General features: G+C 37.2%; 3 protein-coding genes across 3 annotated transcripts; 2 read left to right on the top strand and 1 right to left on the bottom strand.

The window, feature by feature from the left end:
• Positions 1-6,860: 6,860 nt before the first annotated feature.
• On the bottom strand, positions 6,861-8,069 carry LOC127745595 (uncharacterized). Its single transcript, XM_052258493.1, has one exon. It carries the CDS (start codon positions 8,067-8,069, stop codon positions 6,861-6,863), a length of 1,209 nt encoding a protein of 402 aa, XP_052114453.1.
• Positions 8,070-8,886: 817 nt separating this feature from the next.
• On the top strand, positions 8,887-13,112 carry LOC107480998 (probable polyamine oxidase 4). Its single transcript, XM_016101199.3, has 10 exons — positions 8,887-9,670; positions 10,196-10,311; positions 10,425-10,513; positions 10,611-10,724; positions 10,975-11,062; positions 11,169-11,254; positions 11,341-11,443; positions 11,758-11,855; positions 12,234-12,663; positions 12,753-13,112. Exons 1-10 carry the CDS (start codon positions 9,631-9,633, stop codon positions 13,068-13,070), a joined length of 1,482 nt encoding a protein of 493 aa, XP_015956685.1. The 5' UTR covers positions 8,887-9,630; the 3' UTR covers positions 13,071-13,112.
• A 985-nt stretch (positions 13,113-14,097) lies between these two features.
• On the top strand, positions 14,098-18,206 carry LOC107480999 (ras-related protein RHN1). Its single transcript, XM_016101200.3, has 7 exons — positions 14,098-14,384; positions 14,502-14,579; positions 15,034-15,201; positions 16,012-16,060; positions 16,632-16,705; positions 17,236-17,329; positions 17,913-18,206. Exons 1-7 carry the CDS (start codon positions 14,346-14,348, stop codon positions 18,014-18,016), a joined length of 606 nt encoding a protein of 201 aa, XP_015956686.1. The 5' UTR covers positions 14,098-14,345; the 3' UTR covers positions 18,017-18,206.
• Positions 18,207-19,326: the final 1,120 nt, after the last annotated feature.

Below are 19,326 nucleotides of genomic sequence, written 5' to 3'. Positions count from 1 at the left end.
AGTCGGAACAGGACATGGTCGGGTTTAGGGTGTATCCGCCCAAATATATACATACAAACACTTTTTAAGAATTAGGATTTATCAGTGATTCACAGCTTTAATCCATACTCTATAGCCATGTCAGTTGAGAAACCCAGTCATCATCACCCAGAGTCTTCTTCTTCTCGACTTTTTTACAAAAAACCTCTTAGCTCCCGTCATCGTCATTGCTGAGCCCATCTCTGCCTACTCCTTTACAGCTCTCATCTTCCTTAACAACTCATGTCGCCGTCGTTGCTTATTCCGTTATTGTCGTTGTTGAGCTCGTCGCCACCTTTCTCCTACTAAGTCCCTTTTCTCTAGGTAAATTTCTCTCTCTCTCTCTCTCATTGTGAGTCTGTTAAGTTTTTATCTTTTTCTTCCACAGACTCGTTACTTAATCGCCGTCGCTATGAGCTTGGGTATTGTCTTTGTCGTTGCAGTTTCATGTGAGTCTGTCACCAAATAAAATAGAATTTTTATTTAAGTTGGACCACTTAGAAATAGGCATTCAAGAGATCATTTTTGCATATAATTTCTGAATTTTCTCATCCAAATTTGATCTATGTAGTTGGATATTTTAGTATAGCAATCATCGTGGTTTCACTGTGACACTAATGTGATAAAAGTTGCGGTAATTTCATAACTAATATATGAGACATACTAGATTATTAAAATAATTAGAGAAATAACATTCATATGTGCGCATAAAGTTTATAAGATATTATTATTTCAGGAAAATATATATGTATAGTCCAAGTAGAAGATTGAAGATTGTTAGGAAGTTATTATTTCTTAATATATTTATGAGCAATACATATATTAATTATAATCGTAAATTAAGTAATTTTACATTAAATAAATTATATAACGGTGATATCATTTATTGTCATAAATATTGAATTAAATAAGTCATTATTATTTTTGATTTGGATAAATGAGATTAAAACCAAAGATACTATTTTATTTGAGTTTTAAGGTTTAATGAGTGTAACATTTAAGTATAAATAATGACTTTAGAATTTCGGTACCCAACACATCAAATCCGCCTTCATAACTCTTTTTCTACGGTGGAGTTGCGATTCACCCTATAAGGGATATAGAAGGTTTTAGTTGACGAAAATCAAAGAACCACAAGAGCCAAAATCTCTGATCTCAATCATGCTCTCGAATGAAGGGACGCTTCCGCGCTCTCAGATATATTTTTTAATGATTTAACATATATGATGTTGAGAAATCTTAAAATTTTCATATAAAATAAATTTTTTATTCAATCATTAATAATTTTATTGAATTGTGACAATAAATATCTTTAATTAATTAATTTTTAAAAAATTATACTTTTAAAATTATTTTATTTATTTAAAAATCTTTTGAATATACAATAGTTCAATTAGAGGTTGACTATTAAGAGTTGAATATAATATTTTTAAATTTATATTTTCAATAAAAGGATATAATTAGTTCTATCCTTCCTAAATAATTTTATATTCACTATTACTTATCCATCTAAATAATTCTAACATTAATAGAATGTTATTTTTAGATGCAAAAAATCTAAAATATATTTATTCTATTTCAAAAATTAATATTCATATTTAAGTTAAGATTTCAACAAATATGACAAAAAATATTACATTTTTTAGTTAAAAAAGCAAAATATCTATAAATATATTTTTGTGCTTTAATTTTAGATTTTTTTAAAAAAATTAGCAAGTTAATAGAATTAAATTATATTTCTATAACATATATAAGAATGTATATTACACATAAATAAAAAATGTTAGGTGTAATAAGAAAGATTAAGTTGGAAGTAAATAGTCATTTTTAATCATAAAAGATTTAAACGCTGATAAAATTGACAATGAAGAATTGAAACTAAAGTTTTATACATACAAAATAAGTTTTTTTCGACAAAAATGATAAATTATTAAATTTTTATTAATAATTCTATAAATATCTCTCTCCTTTCATCTCATTTTCTCATCTTTCTTCCACAACTACCACCACATCTATTGAAATTAAAGTTATACTCATACAAGATAAATTTCGTTTGATAAAGATTAAAATCATTGATTCTCTAACCTTGCTGCCTCTGTTCCCCCTCTCTCGCTCATCACTCTCTTTTCTTCCCTTTGTGTCTCTTTGTTTGGCAGTGACAAAAAATAGATTTGATTGTACCTTCTAAATACTATGAAATCATGACCTCCAATAAAGCCTTTGCCACAGCTCGTCAAATCGAGGCCTCCATCATAGCTCACTATGAAACCATGGTCTCTCTCTCTCTCTCTCTTCATTTTTAATTTTTTAGCTCGAAATTATTGTCTTCAGTACTATTGTGTTATTCTTTATATGGTTGAAGGTGAGAACAGTATCGTCGCCGACGTCAATGTCACCGGAGAGATCGAGATAGAGGTAAAATCGTAGGTGAATGAGATGCATTTGTTAGAGTTTGTGGCGATTACGCTAATCGTGAATTTTGAGCTGAGAAGCAAAAAAGGCAACAACAACCACGACAGCTCCTCGCTCCGATGGCATGACTGCAGGCAGTAGGTTGGCGCGGTGGATTCTATTGAGCCTCCCACTAGAGTGCGTGTTTCAACATTTAGGTAGGTTGGTTTGTTACGCTCTAAATACAGGTCTAGAATTGTTGTTGTAATTTAAATTTGTGGTAGTTGCAACAAGAATGCAAGATGCAACTATCTGAAAAAGACGAAACAAAAGGAGTGGATTTAGTAAAACAGTACATTTTTGCCGTGGATGTAGTGGTGGTTATGGAAAGAAGATGAGAAAGAAAGAAAAAAAGAAAAAGGAGTATTTATGGAATTATTAACCAAAAATTAAAAATTAGTCATTTTTATCGATCAAAACTTATTTTATATGAGTATAACTTTAATTTTAATATTTTATGATCAATTTTATCAGTGTCCAAATATTTTATAGTAGAAATTTTTTACCCAAATCAGCGAAAACCAAAATTTTTTCAGCAATCAACCAATGACCATAATAATGTAATTCGAATCAACAAGATTCGAACCAAGATTGCAAGTAATTCGAAACAACTTGCTTCGAACTAGGTATAAATGGTGTTGCGTGTAATTCGAATCAACTAGTATCGAATTAGAGAAGAGTAAATCGAAGTGACTTGATTCGAATTACTAGGGTAACGTGAGTTTAGGGAGTTCGAATCATGTTGATTCGAATTATTCAATGTTGGTGACATGAGGTAATTCGAATTAAGTTGATTCGAATTACTAGTGAGTTGCCTATATAAGGAGTTCGAACCAAGCTCATTCGAATCAGTTTTCCTTCCTCATACCCCACCAAATCCCAGAGAAAACGACCCAGAATCTGTTCGGGCAAGAACTTGAGAGGCATATTGACGAGATGGGGGACGATCCGGGAAGGCTGTATCGTTTGGAAGGAGTCGCTCATATCGCCGGGGTGATCAACGACGAGGTTGGTGGTTTTTGTTAGTGGTATATGTTTAGTGGTTTTTGTTGTTAGAATATGTTAATGGTTTATTGAAGTTGTATTGCTAGTGGTTTATATAAGTGGTATTGCATGCGATTTTGTATAGTGGTTTTCTATGTGGTTTTATTGATAGTTTTGTTTATTGGTTTTTGTTGTTAGTATATGTTAATGGTTTATTGAAGTGGTATTGCTAGTGGTTTATATAAGTGGTATTGCATACGGTTTTGTATCGTGGGGTTTTATGCGGTTTTGTTGATGGTTTTGTTTAGTGGTTTTTGTTGTTAGTATATGTTAATGGTTTATTGAAGTGGTATTGCTAGTGGTTTATATAAGTGGTATTGCATGCGGTTTTGTATAGTTGTTTTCTATGCGATTTTTTTATGGTTTTATTTAGTGGTTTTTGTTGTTAGTTTATGTTAATGGTTTATTGAAGTGGTATTGCTAGTGCTTTATTAAAGTGGTGTTGCTAGTGGTTTATATAAGAGGTTTTGCATGCGGTTTTATTGATGGTTTATGTTAGCGGTTTATTAGCTATTTATGTCCTGATTTGTATTTGTAACCGGTTTTTGAATCTGTTCTAATCATGTGGTCCATGTATTGTGCAGCCCCGGCGTTGCATATCGAGTATGCGGCGCCAGCAGGGAATGCGGCTCGATGAGCGAAACGTTCCGTACTTACAGATGGCTGGATTATACCATCTTGCGAGACTGAACGACAGATGGTTCCGACTAGACGAGCCGCTTGTGAGTGCATTCGTCGAAAGGTGGCGTCCGGAGACGCAAACTTTTCACATGTCTTTCGGGGAGTGCACCATCACACTTCATGACGTGGCCTACCAGTTGGGTTTGCCAATGGACGGACATTACGTTAACGGTTGCCTTATGGATTTTCACGTATATATACAGGGTGGCCGGCCTGCTTGGCAGTGGTTCCAGGAGTTACTCGGTGTGTTACCTCCCCCGAGCCAAATTCAAAAGTTCATTGTGAACTGTAGCTGGTTCCAGGAGACCTTTGGAGAGTGCCCTGAGGGAGCCGATGAGGCGACAGTTAGGTGCTTTGCCCGTGCCTATATCATGATGTTGTTGGGAACCCAGCTGTTTGCAGACAAGTCTGGCAATCATATTCACATCAGATGGCTACCGTACGTGGCTAGGCTTGAGGAGATGGGTGGCTACAGTTGAGGGTCGGCGGCGCTTGCATGGTTGTTCTGATGTATGTGCTGAGTGGCCAACAGACATGTCGTGAAATTAGCTGGGCCATTACAGTTACTTCAGTCTTGGATCTTTTGGCGGTTTTCTAGATTTCGGCCCGATGGGTATGATACGTTTAGCTGGCCCCTGGCATCCAGGTACGACTATGTCATTATATTATGTTTACTTATTCTATGAATTTAAGTTCTCGCCTGAAATTTTATACTAGTTCGTCACATTAATTTCTGACTTCGTATCTTAACGACCTTTGCATGTGGTCAGGTTACAATCCTGGCATTAGCGAGAAGGGACATCGGGTGCAGATGACTCGATTGAGGATCGACATGTTACAGGCTAGGGATGTAAGTATGCATAAAACATTTGCCTAGTCAACGTAAGTTTAGTTATAGCTAAATTTCTCTTCTACTGTATTCGTGATTAAATTTTCAGTTTATATGGATGCCATATAGCACACCCGACGTCGTTCAGGTTGTCCATCCGGTGGTGTTGGAGCCTCGTCATACGGCCTTATGGCGTTTTGTGACGTCGCTGATATATTTCGCGGTGGTTGAGTGGCACCAGGTTGATAGGGTGTTACCTCAGTTTGGAGGCGTACAGGCTTGTCCCCGTCACGCCCTGAACATCGACTTCTTGATGTCGAAGGATGGTAGAGGGGGTGATCGTTGGTTCCCGTACCATCTGCAGCATTGGCATCTTCATTAGGAGACACGTGCGGACCACGTCCTTCGGTTTGATGTTGTTGCTGACCCGGGTCCTTCACATGACTTCTTAGATTGGTGGCGTCAGCACGGAAAGAGGTTCTTGTCAATAGAGATGTACTTGGGAGATCCTAGAGACATTCATATTCCAGTAGAGGCGACATAGAGGGGTGTCGGTAGAGTTCCCAACATGGACCGAGTTGATGACGTACCTGATAGGCGTTGAATTGACAGGAGAGCTCGTGTTGGGACACGACGTAGCGATCGAGAGTGGAGGTGGCTGGACCAGGCTATAGAGGAGGATGATCAGGCAGGTAGGGGTCGAGGTCGACGACGAGGTCGTGGGGGCAGACGGAGAGGGCCTGCAGACCACCACGTTGGAGGTGATCCTCGTGACGATGCCGTTCCAGGAGGGGTTGCTCAGGGGGTTGTTATACCCGATGCTGGCGGAGCTAGTGGACAGTTATATGGGTCTGGTATGGGAGATCCTTCGGCACCTGTTGACGCTGGAATAGGAGAGGGGCCATTCAGAGATTACTTTGTCGGTGTCCCCGGTTACGACCAGACGCTTTAGGAGAGTACACCTTGGGTGAGTCCGGGTACCATGTTTTCAGACTTTCTTACCGGTGATACTCTTGATGCGGACTACGGTGGGGAGCATTTCCTAGATGAGATCACTGCCATCATGCAGGAGGATGAGGCTGGTCGTCGAGGGGGTCAGACGACGGGGTCACAGGCACATTTAGATGTAGATCTGAATGAGCCTCCATCCGTACCTCAGATATATTCGTCGTCATGTGACCGAATCTCTGGCCCTCATCGCAATACTGTGCCGACAATATCAAACCAGTAATGGAACTCGACCTCCGTTTTAGCATAGGCAGCATTCACGAGAAGCCTCCTTGCGTCTTTACCCTTGAAAGTGAGGGCAAAATTTGCTGCTACGTGCCGAATGCAAAAAGCTCTGTATGCAACCGGAGGTATCCAGCCCCCGTCGGGAGCCTCAAGGGCGGCCTTGATGCCGTTATGCCTGTCATAGATAACGAGCAGACCCGGCTGAGGTGTAACGTGCTGACGGAGGTGGGAGAGAAAGAGTGACCAAGACTCAGCATTCTCACCCTCGACTAGTGCGAATGCAACAGGGAGTATGTTGGAGTTCCCGTCCTGTGCAATCGCAACAAGCAGAGTACCCCATACTTGCCATATAGATGGGTCCCATCAATACTAACCAACGGCTTGCAATGACAAAATGCCTTGATACACGGTGGGAAAGTCCAGAACAGTCTGTGAAAATAAGCCTGAGATTCGTCCAGCTGTCCCCCAACTCGAACAGGGCTAGTCTGAAGAACTGCAATAGAACCAGGCATGGTCACCTGCACTCCTAACACCCACCTTGGGAGCTCGTTGTAAGACTCATCCCAGTCACCATAAATGAGCGCAACAGCCTTCTGTTTCGCCATCAGACCCTCCTGTAGGTCGGCCTGAACCCATAGTGCGAGACAGTCGCATTTAGGAGCACCTTGATGCTAACAGATGCATCAGCTCTAACAATTGGCATAATGAATGCCAATATCACATGATAATCCAAACTCCTGTGATCGCTGGAGATAGAGCTGGCGACACAAGTATGCGGTCCATTGTACCGTTTGACCTCCCATATGCTCTTGCGCTGCCGGAGACTCAGCCGAATCAACCATGTGCACCCATTCCCGAACTCAGAACACTTGCCAACGTAACGGCGATAATCAGACTCCACAACCTTGTACTGTACACCTCGGCGGATGCTGTAAGTCTTCACATTTAACAGGGCATCCTCCTTATCCTGAAATTGCTGACCAACCTGAAACTCTGTCATACCAGCTGACCCTTCTGCATCTCTAGCGCCAAATCCTGCAGCCTCCCCAAGTACCTCCGGCTGCCTCATGGCATCTAGGTCCAAAGATGAAAAATGTGGAGGGTACTGCTGTGTGCCAGAGCTAGAGCCATCACCGGCACTGGCAAGCTCACTCGCTCCGATATCATCGCCACTATCATCAGCAATCATATCCGGCTCGACATCATCGTCCTCTACATCATCAAACAATCCATCTCCAGCCCCAACCGGTGCAGCACAGTGTACAGAGGTAGGTACAAGTTTCGCTGTTCCAACCTCGTCGCCAACATTGCCGTTGAGATCAACAGCGAACGAAGGGGAGGCGACAGGCGGGGCGGATATCTCGTACGCAGGGACTGAGGAAGATGCAACGGTAGGTCTTGAGCTAGAACCGGCAACTGTCGCTAAAGTGTTGGTATTCCGGTTCGAACCCCCCGAGCTGGACACCACATCAACCAGCTTTGCCAACAGCTCCGGTGTCCGCACTTTGGGAAATTGCCGGCGACAAAGAAATGTGACCTGCAAGTCCTCATCACTCCCGATCGTGAAACAATCATACTTCACGGTATCTTGGAGCAACGTGATTTGAATGCGATAGAAAAACTTCTTAACCCGTTTAACACCATCCAGACCAAGTTTCTGCAGTACAGACCTAGCATGGTCATCATAGCTCGTCGTAGAACTCACGATAATACAGAGAGGATCCTTATCGGTGAACTTGACACCTGACCGAGTTTTTCTCTTAATCGATCCTATGTGGTGAACCAACACTATAAAACTATCCTCACCAGCCATATGACCCTTCAATATTGAGAGCAACTCACGTTCATCACATATATATACAGGTATGGAACACACTAATTCGAATCAACCCGTTTTGAACTATTTATACATAATTCGAATCAAGTCAATTCGAACTCCATTGAGTCACGTTTGCCTACTAATTCGAAACGACTCAATTCGATTTATCCTTCCCTAATTCGAATCTACTTGATTCGAATTACATGCAAGTCCTTTCAAACGTAATTCGAAGTAAGTTGTTTCGAATTACTTGTATTTGCAGTTCGAATCATGTTGATTCGAATTATATTTATTTGTTCGTTGGTGGATTGCTGAAAAAATTTTTCTTTCGGCTGATTTAGGTAATAAAGCTCTCCCATTGGTTTATTTAGGTTTTTTAATATATAGTAACTATTTTCATAGTTTTAATTCAATCTATTAATGTTTTTTATTTATAAAAGTTCAAAATATTATTGACATTGTTTTTGTTAATTTCGTAGTTTATTATTTTCAAATTCAAAATTTTTTAACGGAAATTTAAATTTATATTCTCAAATTTTTTAATCCAGTTTTTTTCTTTTGAAAAGAGTAGACTTTAGAAAAACTAATTTTAATTTTTCATTAATACAAAAATAATAAATACTGTGTGCTAGTTTTCAATTTTTCATTAGTATTAATTTTTTTTTGTTGACTAATTTTCATTAGTATTATACAACAGCAGTCCTAAATTAGACACAGCGACTCGCACAAAAAAAGAAAAGAAACGGCAATCCTATTCATAACTCGTAATTTTCAAATAAAATATTATTCGCATCACTGTTTTAGATTCTTTGAAATTCCTAAACTGCACCTGAATAAAAGTTAAATCCCAAAAATATCCCATGCATGTGGCAGAGCAAGTGAGGAGAGAGCGAGCCAGGCTCTGTGTTAGGTTTCCGTCCCCATTATACAAAATGACAAAACCACCCCTTTGGAAAATAATTGAAAAAATCTTAAATATCTTGGGCCAAATAAATCAACTATAAATACCCCAAAGCTGTAGAAGAGTTCGATACCTCTGCCATTCGCCCTAAAAAGTATCTTGTCTTTTATCAAGAGAGAGAAAGTAGTGAAGCTAGAGAGAGAAAGCGCATTCCCCTTGCCAAATATCTCTCTTTTCCGTTCGATACCTCAATTCTCCGTCGATCTTATGCAAGAGTCGTTGATCCTCCGGCGATCTCCATTGGGATAAGTTTCAATATTTGATATTGGTTGAAAAAGTGCTAACCTTATGAGCCGGTTTGAGAAACCTAGTTTGTCTTCCAACCTGAGCCGCTTCATTGCCGGCATACTCATTTTGATTTTCTATCATTCAGCCCAGTTAGTCTCTAATTTTCCAGTTCCTATACACCCTTTAAATCTTGAATCCAATTCTAATTGAAGGAAAAAGTTTGATATTTGTTGTTGATCTCCTTTATTTGACTCTCTCTCCAAATCAAAATCCTGTCTTTTTCACACCCTCTCTCTGTAATTGTCCCTTGATCTTATTGGATCTTCACAAGTCTCAACAGTTTGACTGCCCTTTTTGCTGTTTCGTATGGACCCTGAGGATTTATTTTCCACCAATTTGATTGATGGTTAGTTCTCTTAATATATATTTTTTATTTTATTATTTTATCTTTGTAAAGTTTGGATTTTCTTTTCATTGGTTATAAGCTTAGTTGCCTGCCTATTTCCTGATGATAATAATGTTTGTTTGAAAAGTTTGGAATTTTGGCTTTTGATCCTACTGGTTGATTTAAGGGCCTGGCTGGTTCTGTCTATGTGTTGATATCATCATAATGTGTTGTGTATGAATTGAGGACCTTTTTTAGTAACTATTATCTAGAATCTTGTGATAAGATCTATCTGTCTTTAAACAATGGTTTAGGAATAATTATGGTCTTAGTTGAGCTACAAAATGTAATGGGATATTATTGTTTACAATGGGATGGATGGGAATTGTTGTTTTAATGTTTTGTTCATTCTCGTTTTTATGCTCTCATGAATTGGAAAAAGTGAGAAACATTTTGGATCACATGATTTGTTTAGTGCATTGTGTTTATTTCTTCATTTATTTTTCTATATTTTTCTCGTTCTGAATTTTTGTGTCCAATGATCAGGTACCATTGCCTCCCGCATTGAGAGGCAACACAGATCTCGCCCCTCTGTTATTGTAATTGGTGCTGGGATATCAGGGGTTGCTGCTGCACGTAGTCTCTATGATGCATCTTTTAAGGTGTCATATATCATTATGATTTGCTTTTCTCCTTATTCATTCTTTCTATCTCTTTAGGTTAGAAAATAATTCTTCTTGCTTTCTATTTTAACATATTTTCATGATTTCGCTAGGTAACCGTACTCGAGTCACGGGATAGAGTTGGAGGCCGGATTCATACTGACTACTCATTTGGTTGTCCAGTTGACATGGGTGCCTCATGGTACAACTTTTTCCAGTGAATTGTCTCTCTGTTGTATAGAGTGTTTTGTGCGCAAAAATAATATTCATGGCCTTTTGGTCTGTGTGCTATGTTCCAGGTTGCATGGAGTTTGCAATGAGAATCCCTTGGCTCCATTGATACGTGGTCTCGGCCTTACTTTATACCGAACCAGTGGTGACAACTCTGTCTTATATGACCATGATTTGGAAAGGTAACGATCATCCATCATTTTTGAGGTTGATGCATTTTAAGGTTTGGAATGGAATTTTTTGCAATTTTTAGAATCAAAAGCAATAGTATTTTAAGTGAATCTACACGATAACATATAAATAAATGTGATAAATTTGCTAAATGAATAAATATGTATGCCATCATATTTTCTTTGTTTGTAGAGGGATTGTGAGTCACTATATTATACTAGTAGTACTTCATGCTAATCAGCAAACTCATTGCGTTTCCAGTTATATGCTGTTCAACATCAATGGTCATCAAGTTCCACAACAGACAGTTATTGAAGTTGGAGACACCTTTAAGAGAATACTAGAAGAGGTTGATTTTTTCACTTTCTTTAATATGGTTTTTGGTTTTTCAGTAAAGAATGTGATTGTGAGTATCTTTAGCTGGAGCCTAATTGTTTCTTTGCTTGTGATAACAGACAGGGAAAGTGAGAGATGAAAATCCTGATGACATGTCAGTTTCCCAAGCAATTTCAATTGTGTTAGACAGACATCCAGAACTAAGGTACTTTTTAGTATAATAATATTATCTATGGCTATGAGTTTTGAAACTTGAAGTTATATGAAAGTAATTGGCAAAGCTTTTTGCAGGCAACAAGGACTTGCCCATGAAGTGCTGCAATGGTTTATATGCAGAATGGAAGCTTGGTTTGCTGCTGATGCGGATATGATATCACTGAAAACCTGGGACCAAGTAAGTGCCATCGTATATTAATATTAGTTGAAGGATAAAAAATATATTTTTTTCGTAAACTTAGTTTGCCACCTGCCTTTGATTAGATTGGATTAGATTATTGTTGAATATATGATGGAGTTCTGTGAGTTGAGTATGATAGTAGAAGCCTAAAAATGTCAAATTTTTGTAAAATTGACATAGATTGTTTCAGACCGATCATTATATAATGTGCATTGGTTGTTTTTATATTCTATCTGAATGCAAAGATCAACTTAATACTAACTAATATCCAAATATGCTTACTTGGTTACATTTTATTTTCCTGATTATAGGAACATGTCCTAACCGGTGGCCATGGACTTATGGTGCAAGGATATGACCCTATTATAAAATCTCTTGCAAAGGATATTGATATACGCTTAAACCACAGGTATGCATACAAATCCCATTTTTCATGATTCCATGACAGGAATTGCAATAAGTAGGGAGAGAAGAAAAATGTTTTTTTGACTTGGAGAAATATTAGGCAATGGAAAATTTGAATATGTTGCTACTTGATACAAAAAGTAAAGTGGATTTTTTCTGCGCTCTCTAACTTGGTTCTAGAATTAGATTTTCTGCTAATTTGAAATATGTTGTTTTACAACATATGTCACAAGTCCTTTTGCTAGCTCTTTTTAGACATATGACAACGTAATTTGGGGACTTGTATGATTTTCTTTTGAATCTGAGACATTGGTAGCAGATTGACTGTTTTACCATCTATAAGACACTAAGTTTTGACCCTTATGCAAACTTCACTATGTAGGGTGACCAAGATATCCAGTGGTTACAATAAGGTAATGGTTACGGTCGAGGGTGGTAGGAACTTTGTTGCTGATGCTGCCATTATAACCGTTCCTCTTGGAATTCTAAAGGCCAATCTGATTGAATTTGAACCAAAACTGCCCGATTGGAAGGTTTCAGCCATTTCGGATCTTGGAGTGGGCAATGAAAATAAGGTGGCCCTACGATTCGACAAGGTGTTTTGGCCTAATGTAGAACTCCTGGGCATTGTTGCCCCAACCTCTTATGCCTGTGGCTATTTTCTCAATCTCCACAAAGCAACAGGTCATCCCGTTCTCGTCTATATGGCGGCTGGCAGGTTTGCTTATGACCTGGAGAAGCTTTCTGATGAATCAGCTGCCGAGTTTGTAATGCAACAGCTCAAGAATATGTTCCCTGATGCTTGTGAGCCAGTAAGTTCATTTCTCATGTTCTCATACATGCTCTCCTCTTTGCACTCTGTTGCTGGAGCCTGATAAATTGTTTTGTTGGATGATTGCAGGTTCAGTATCTTGTGTCACGTTGGGGAACAGATCCAAACTCTCTTGGTTGCTACTCATATGATTTAGTTGGAAAGCCAACTGACGTGTATGACAAGCTTCGCGCACCATTAGGTAATCTATTCTTTGGTGGTGAAGCTGTGAGCTTGGATAATCAGGGATCAGTGCATGGAGCTTACTCTGCTGGTGTTATGGCCGCTGAGAATTGCCAGAGACACATTTTGGAGAAACAAGGCCAATTGGAAAAGATCCCTCTTGTCTCATCTCTCGGGCATGAAATGCTTGAAACTTCTATTCCTCTTCAGATTTCTAGGATGTGATCTGTGACCAATTGAAAATAATAAATTAACATTTCTTGTGTATGATAACACCCTTTCGTCTTATCCTGCTTTGTTGAACATAAGGATTCTTTTAAGTTATCATTTCCCGGATCAATTCTGTGTACTTATTTGGTTTGTGGTCATAGTCATTTGGAATTCTGTCTAAAATCAATCACTTATTATTTTTATTATTGTTACGTATACATGTCTCGAATTTAATTATAAATTAATATTTAGCAAGCAAACTAAATTTATAGTATTTATATCATTAAAATAACAAAGGAATATTAGAGAATTATAATAATTTATTATTTTTGGTCATCAGTTAGTCATTAATATTTAAAAAGTATGGAATAAAATATGTTGTTAAATTACTAGACTAAAAATTAAATTAAATGAATTGAGTTAATAATTAAGTGATGCGTAAAAATACATAAATTCTGCCTACTCCTAATATTTTTTAAAATTATATTTTTTGAAGCGCTTTAATTACAAATCACACAATGCATGACACATCCACGAAGCTTCCTTTGAGGTAGCTGGTCAACAACACAAAGCATATGCTCAATGGAGCGGATACTATGCCTCTTATGGCTTTGTATTTAAGCGTATGATTTAGCTGTCGCATATAAGCTTCTGCATTGAAACTTCCATGTGTGTCTGTGTTCTAAACTGTAATGGTATAGCCATTATTGCTATCCAAATTGAAATAAAATTAAATTGGTGGAAGATGGTAGCAGTCAAAGAATCCTATATATATTCTCCACAAGAACATAGCAGGCAACACTAACGTGTACAAACTGTACATAACACAGTGAAAACTGGAAAGGGATCAAAATTTTGGTTGTTTCTTACGTACCAAGTACGAACATGGTGTTTCCTTATTGGACTTGCCCAATATATAAGCAAAACCAATTTTTGCATTTGCAATTTGCATGTCAGCATCAACCCACACCAACCGTCTAAATAAAATAAATGAATTTTCTTTATTTAATAAAATTAAAGCCAAAAAGAATTCTGCCAAACGACAGAAAACAAATAAAACGAAAACGTTTGGACGCCGACGCAGCAAGCAACGAAGGAAACAACCCACCGTAAGCGAAAAGCAAATAAACTTATTATTATTCAGCGGAAGAGACATTCTCTCTTTCTATTCGTCTCCTTTTTATCATTCCAAATCCTCAGCGTATTCGCGGAGTACAAAGCTCGAATCTCTTGGGTATTGGGTCGTAGGTTTTTCTCTTCGATTTGCCGATCGATCCAATTCTCATCCCAATGGCTACGATCGGCCACAACAATCTCAATGCCAAATTGGTCGGTCCTTTACCCTTCACCTTCGTTCTTCGCTCCATCTCTTTCCCCTTCGATAATTCCCTTGATTTTAATTTAATTGTTTAGTATTTTTAATATTCTTAATATATATGTCATCAGGTTCTCCTCGGGGATATGGGTGCCGGAAAATCCAGTCTCGTTTTGCGCTTCGTCAAGGGTCAATTTCTTGAATTTCAGGTTTTTTTAAACCCCTTTTTTGTATTTCCTCGGTTTGGAGTTGGAAGTTCTAAAATTTTAAGGGTTTCCTTGCTTTATTTGCTGAAGTTTATTGGGTTTGTTGATCACGGGCATGTGTTTCGATAAATTAGAAGTGGGTTATTCGTTTTGAATCAAATGCTACATCATATGGGAATTCCAGCTGATTGCGAAAAGCTGAAGCTCAATCTGATCACGAAGGTTATGATGATTGGTGGCTACTGAGACCAATTTGCTATCTTTTTGAAACTGAAGATAGTAGCCGAGAAGAAATTAAAAATTGGGATGTGAACGGGAGAGATTCAGAGAAGATATCTTCTCCTGGTGATTGTGTCAACGTTGATGGTTTTAGGAGCTTTGATTTTGTGACAAGACTTGAATGTGCAGAAGGTGGGGATCATCATACTGAATTTTTGTGGTTTTATTCTTGTCACAGGAATCAACTATAGGTGCAGCGTTCTTTTCTCAGACATTGGCTGTCAATGATGCGACAGTGAAATTCGAGATTTGGGACACAGCCGGGCAAGAGAGATACCATAGCTTGGCACCCATGTACTACAGAGGTGCTGCTGCTGCTATCATTGTCTATGACATTACTACCCCGGTATAATACCCTTTTGAAAACCTATTTAAGTTGTTAATATTTGGTCTACATCAATTAGCTTTTTCTGGCTTATAATTTTGTGCTGCTACTTCTTTCTTGCTTATAATGCATGGTAGGTCTCAAATCACAACTTTGTTGTGCTCAATTAGGTGATCAAGATGCCGTTTCTGTTGTATTTCTTAGATGCTGGAAATGTGTTTTTGGATTGAGGTTTAAAGTGTCTAAAATATGATTATCCTTATATCTTTACATTCCCTTGAAAAATAATAGTAACTTTGAAAACATTCTGACTCTGGATTGTATGTGTTTGGTGTATACATAGTCAAATGCTGTTTTACAGTATTTCCATAGTTTCCAGAACAATCCTTGCCATGAGATTGCATCTTGCCTTTTAGACATTATTATATGCATGATGCTTCTTAATAGGATACCTGTTTGTTTCTTTTCGACCCAAAGTTTACACAAAACATTGTAGCGTAATAGTGACTGAGGTCTACGCCATACCTTAATTTGAAACTAATGACTGATCAGAGGTTATTTAATAGATTTCATTACAAGGCTGGTGAAATTGGTAAAGTATATGGTTGTAAATCTTGGTTGTTTATATTTGGAAGTTTGTGGATATATGAGCATATGTTTGTAGGAGCTTAATTTGTGCAAAATACTGAAAGTCAGTATGATGGGTCAACTTCATATTTTCCTTAAATGAGAGTATATCAAATCTACCAGCATGATTGTGTCCTTTGGTTTATTTCAGAGGATTGATAATTTGCTTCTAACAATTATACTGCCTCTATGTTTTACATGTAGGACTCATTTACTCGAGCCAAAAAGTGGGTCCAAGAGCTTCAAAAGCAAGGTATTAGTTCATTGATTCTAAGGTTTTCTTATGCTTCTTTTCTATATTGGGAAGTAAAAGTATAAATTACAAATCAAGAACTAGGTATAAACCATTTAAAATGTTATTGATGCAGCATATTTGTGAAGAGTTCCCCCTAAAAACACATTCTTGAACTTCAATAATTTTATTTATTTATTTGTTTTTTTCGTGTTTCTGTTTTTATTGGAACTTGTGGGTAGAATAAGTTAATTGTTAAATGAAACTCTGGAGTCATGCTTTACAGTAGAATAACGCATACATAAGACCCATTGTGCATGAGATGATGTGAGAATGATTCTGTATCCTGTGAGTGAGAATATTATTGCGAACAGAAAAACTTAGAAGCCAGACACACCCCTTGCATTTAGAATTTATCAAAAAAATAATGGTCAAAATGATTGTTGAGAAAGTAACACTCGAGGCTTTGCTCTAAATTATTATATATTTAACAAGGGCTACCTTTGGTTAGCCATTCTCTGTTAAACTTAGTCGTTCGGGGATTATGGCAGTTGTAGTTGCTTAAGTAGCTTCTCAATTAATGTACTTACAGGGAATCCTAACATGGTCATGGCTCTTGCTGGTAACAAAGCTGACTTGGAAGATAAGAGGCAAGTGACAGCTGATGTAAGTATTGTTTTCTTATATTCCTTTTATGCCATGCTAGCTGTATAAATTTATGATATTCTTAACTTTGTTGCAAACAAAGGTTAAAGAAAAGAACAATAGGAGACTGCTGATTCTGGTCCTAAACTATAGACCGCTATGGAAATGAAATTGACCCGTGAATTCTTGGCGAAGAATTTTTTTTTTATGAAAAAGAAAATAGTGGTTTTAAGCTTGACATGCCTATGAACCTTTATGAATGCATCCTTGCAAAGGGAAAAATGGACATGCTTTTTTGGCTTGAACTGTGTATCTAGTATCTGGCAGTTATTCCGATTTTATCATGCAGGCTCATTGTATCAAAATTTTGATGCAACTGTAATACGTAGTTGCGATTGGAGCATGCTTGCATTGTTCTTCAACGATTGATCCACCACCCCCTCCCCCCTCTCTTCTCTTCTCTCTCTCAGATTTGATATGCCTCTACTAATATATCATAGTGACATTTCATGAACTTTTCTGTTCATATGTTTTAACTATGGTTATTGCAGGAGGCACGCGTATATGCTGAGGAAAATGGTCTGTTTTTCATGGAGACATCTGCAAAAACTGCAGCCAATGTTAATGATATATTTTATGAAATAGGTGAGAGTTCGTTCCTGTTTTATATATCATGGCCTACTTGATGAGGATTTCATATCCTATGTTGCTTTAATTGATTTTTTTTTTTTATTCTTTTATAAGTAACTCAACATAGCAAGGAGCGAAGAGTACCCCAGAAGGTGCATACCATAAATTTGAGGGTAATGTCAGTTTAAATAGGAAAAAAACACTCACTTGTAGGAAATATCTGTTTTCACTTTTACAGGCCAAAAAATTGATACTGTCTTCATGACTAGTTTTAAGAATTCATAAATTGTTCATTAATTATGAAATTGTTGGCCGAACCACTGACATGACCTGCCCTTATGATAGTCTTACGGCTACGTTCTTGGATTGCTTTCTTTCTTCTGTGCCAGCAAGGGTCGTCTAGTTTTCCAGTTTTGTTGTTGTGCCGCATGGCATGCAACTTATTTATTTGCTGCTCTTCATTATTCTAATAAAATTTAATGTTCTAGAAGTATGAAAATTGTTCTGTACATACTGTTATTATTGTTCTTTTTTATTTTGCCTCGCAATGAAGTGCTGCACTTTGCTGACTGTTGAATTGGTTGTGTTAACAAAACAGCAAAGAGGTTGCCAAGGGCTCAGCCAGCTCAGAACCCAGCAGGGATGGTTCTTGTTGATAGACCTGCCGAAGGATCTAGAGCAGCTGCTTCTTGTTGTTCATAAACTCTTATTTTTCTTTCCTTAATTAATTAATTAATCTTGCTGCTGCTTTTTCTTTCCTGTGGTTTGATATGCACTAATCACTTTTGATGGCACTGTTATGTGGTGCTCTAGAAAGTGTATGGCCTTGCCTAATCAATGGAATTTGCAAAAACAGAATTTTATGGTCCAAAATATATTCCTTTTGTATGTATATACTCCTGAATTACCTTGAATACTAAGTTATAGATTTAATATTAGATATATGGAAAACATTTGATTCTTTTTTCCGTTGTTTTTTATTTTTTATTCACGTGACAAACGTAGAAATGCATCAAATCCTATAAAAAGAGAGATGAAAGAAAACTTAACTACTTATAGACCGAGAATCCTTATAAATACACCTATCATTCCCTTGTCAAAGAAACCACTGTGCCCTTGCGTAAAATTACTAACACTCGCATTGTTTAGTGGAACCGAAAGTGATAAGCACTTGAGTAAACAATTGCAAATGTAACCGTAGTGAGAAGCAGTTACTTATCCACTCGTGTACTTGAAAAGAGAATTATTTATGTTTGAAAGTATTTAACATATAACTATTTGTTTTACATGTGACCAAACAAATCGAGTAGTTTGACTTATTTGCATCACATGTGGGTGAAAAGTGTGAAACACATCAGATTTACATGACTTTGAACAACACACTTCTCTTCCCAATATATTACTTAATAAGTGTAAAAACATAAATATAGTATGTTACATATTTATTTTGCTTTTTCTATTTTTGAAATAAAAAAACTCATACATTGTGTTCTTGCATGCAATAATCCATTTCCCTTTGCATACTCTCTCTTGTGCTTATCCTTATGCAAAACAGGACAATTGTAAAAAGTAAAGAGAAGCATTTTTCTTTTCAAAGGCAAGTATTAATAAGATTATAAATAGGATAAATTAACAATAATAACAAAAAAAAAATCCTAAGAAAACTAAATTACAACCAACATCCAAATCCTAAATATGAGAGAAGAAAAAAAAAAACTAATGATTGCATATTCATGTACTCTTGTCTACAATGCTTTTTAATTTCTTTTAGCAACTATCATTAACATCTGTTGTAAAATTTAAAGCTATTGAGATATGGAACAGAGAACAAAATTGATATGTGCCATCATATTTTACATTATTGTGAATATAAGTACACAATTGTGTTCAAAGAATTGAGTAGAGGTCGCTTTCTTGCAGTTCTAAGCCATATTTGTTTGGATCATAGAAAAATGAGATGCTGTCACTGCCATCACAGAAGATCCCACCCAGTTCATCGTCACTGGCTATGT

This window comes from Arachis duranensis, chromosome 3, assembly GCF_000817695.3.
Source record: "Arachis duranensis cultivar V14167 chromosome 3, aradu.V14167.gnm2.J7QH, whole genome shotgun sequence".
Classification (NCBI taxonomy): domain Eukaryota; kingdom Viridiplantae; phylum Streptophyta; class Magnoliopsida; order Fabales; family Fabaceae; genus Arachis; species Arachis duranensis.
The sequence above is the reverse complement of the archived record's forward strand: the minus strand, read 5'-3'. Positions and strand labels throughout refer to the sequence as shown.

Bases quoted from the DNA above. Each gene is read 5' to 3' on its own strand.
- LOC107480998 (XM_016101199.3), top strand. From the start codon at position 9,631: ATGGACCCTGAGGATTTATTTTCCACCAATTTGATTGATG. The intron at 11,255-11,340 runs GTACTTTTTAGT...AGCTTTTTGCAG, and splicing joins GACAGACATCCAGAACTAAG to GCAACAAGGACTTGCCCATG. The intron at 11,444-11,757 runs GTAAGTGCCATC...TCCTGATTATAG, and splicing joins CACTGAAAACCTGGGACCAA to GAACATGTCCTAACCGGTGG.
- LOC107480999 (XM_016101200.3), top strand. From the start codon at position 14,346: ATGGCTACGATCGGCCACAACAATCTCAATGCCAAATTG. The intron at 16,706-17,235 runs GTAAGTATTGTT...TGGTTATTGCAG, and splicing joins AGAGGCAAGTGACAGCTGAT to GAGGCACGCGTATATGCTGA. The intron at 17,330-17,912 runs GTGAGAGTTCGT...TTAACAAAACAG, and splicing joins TGATATATTTTATGAAATAG to CAAAGAGGTTGCCAAGGGCT.
- LOC127745595 (XM_052258493.1), bottom strand. From the start codon at position 8,069: ATGGCTGGTGAGGATAGTTTTATAGTGTTGGTTCACCACATAGGATCG.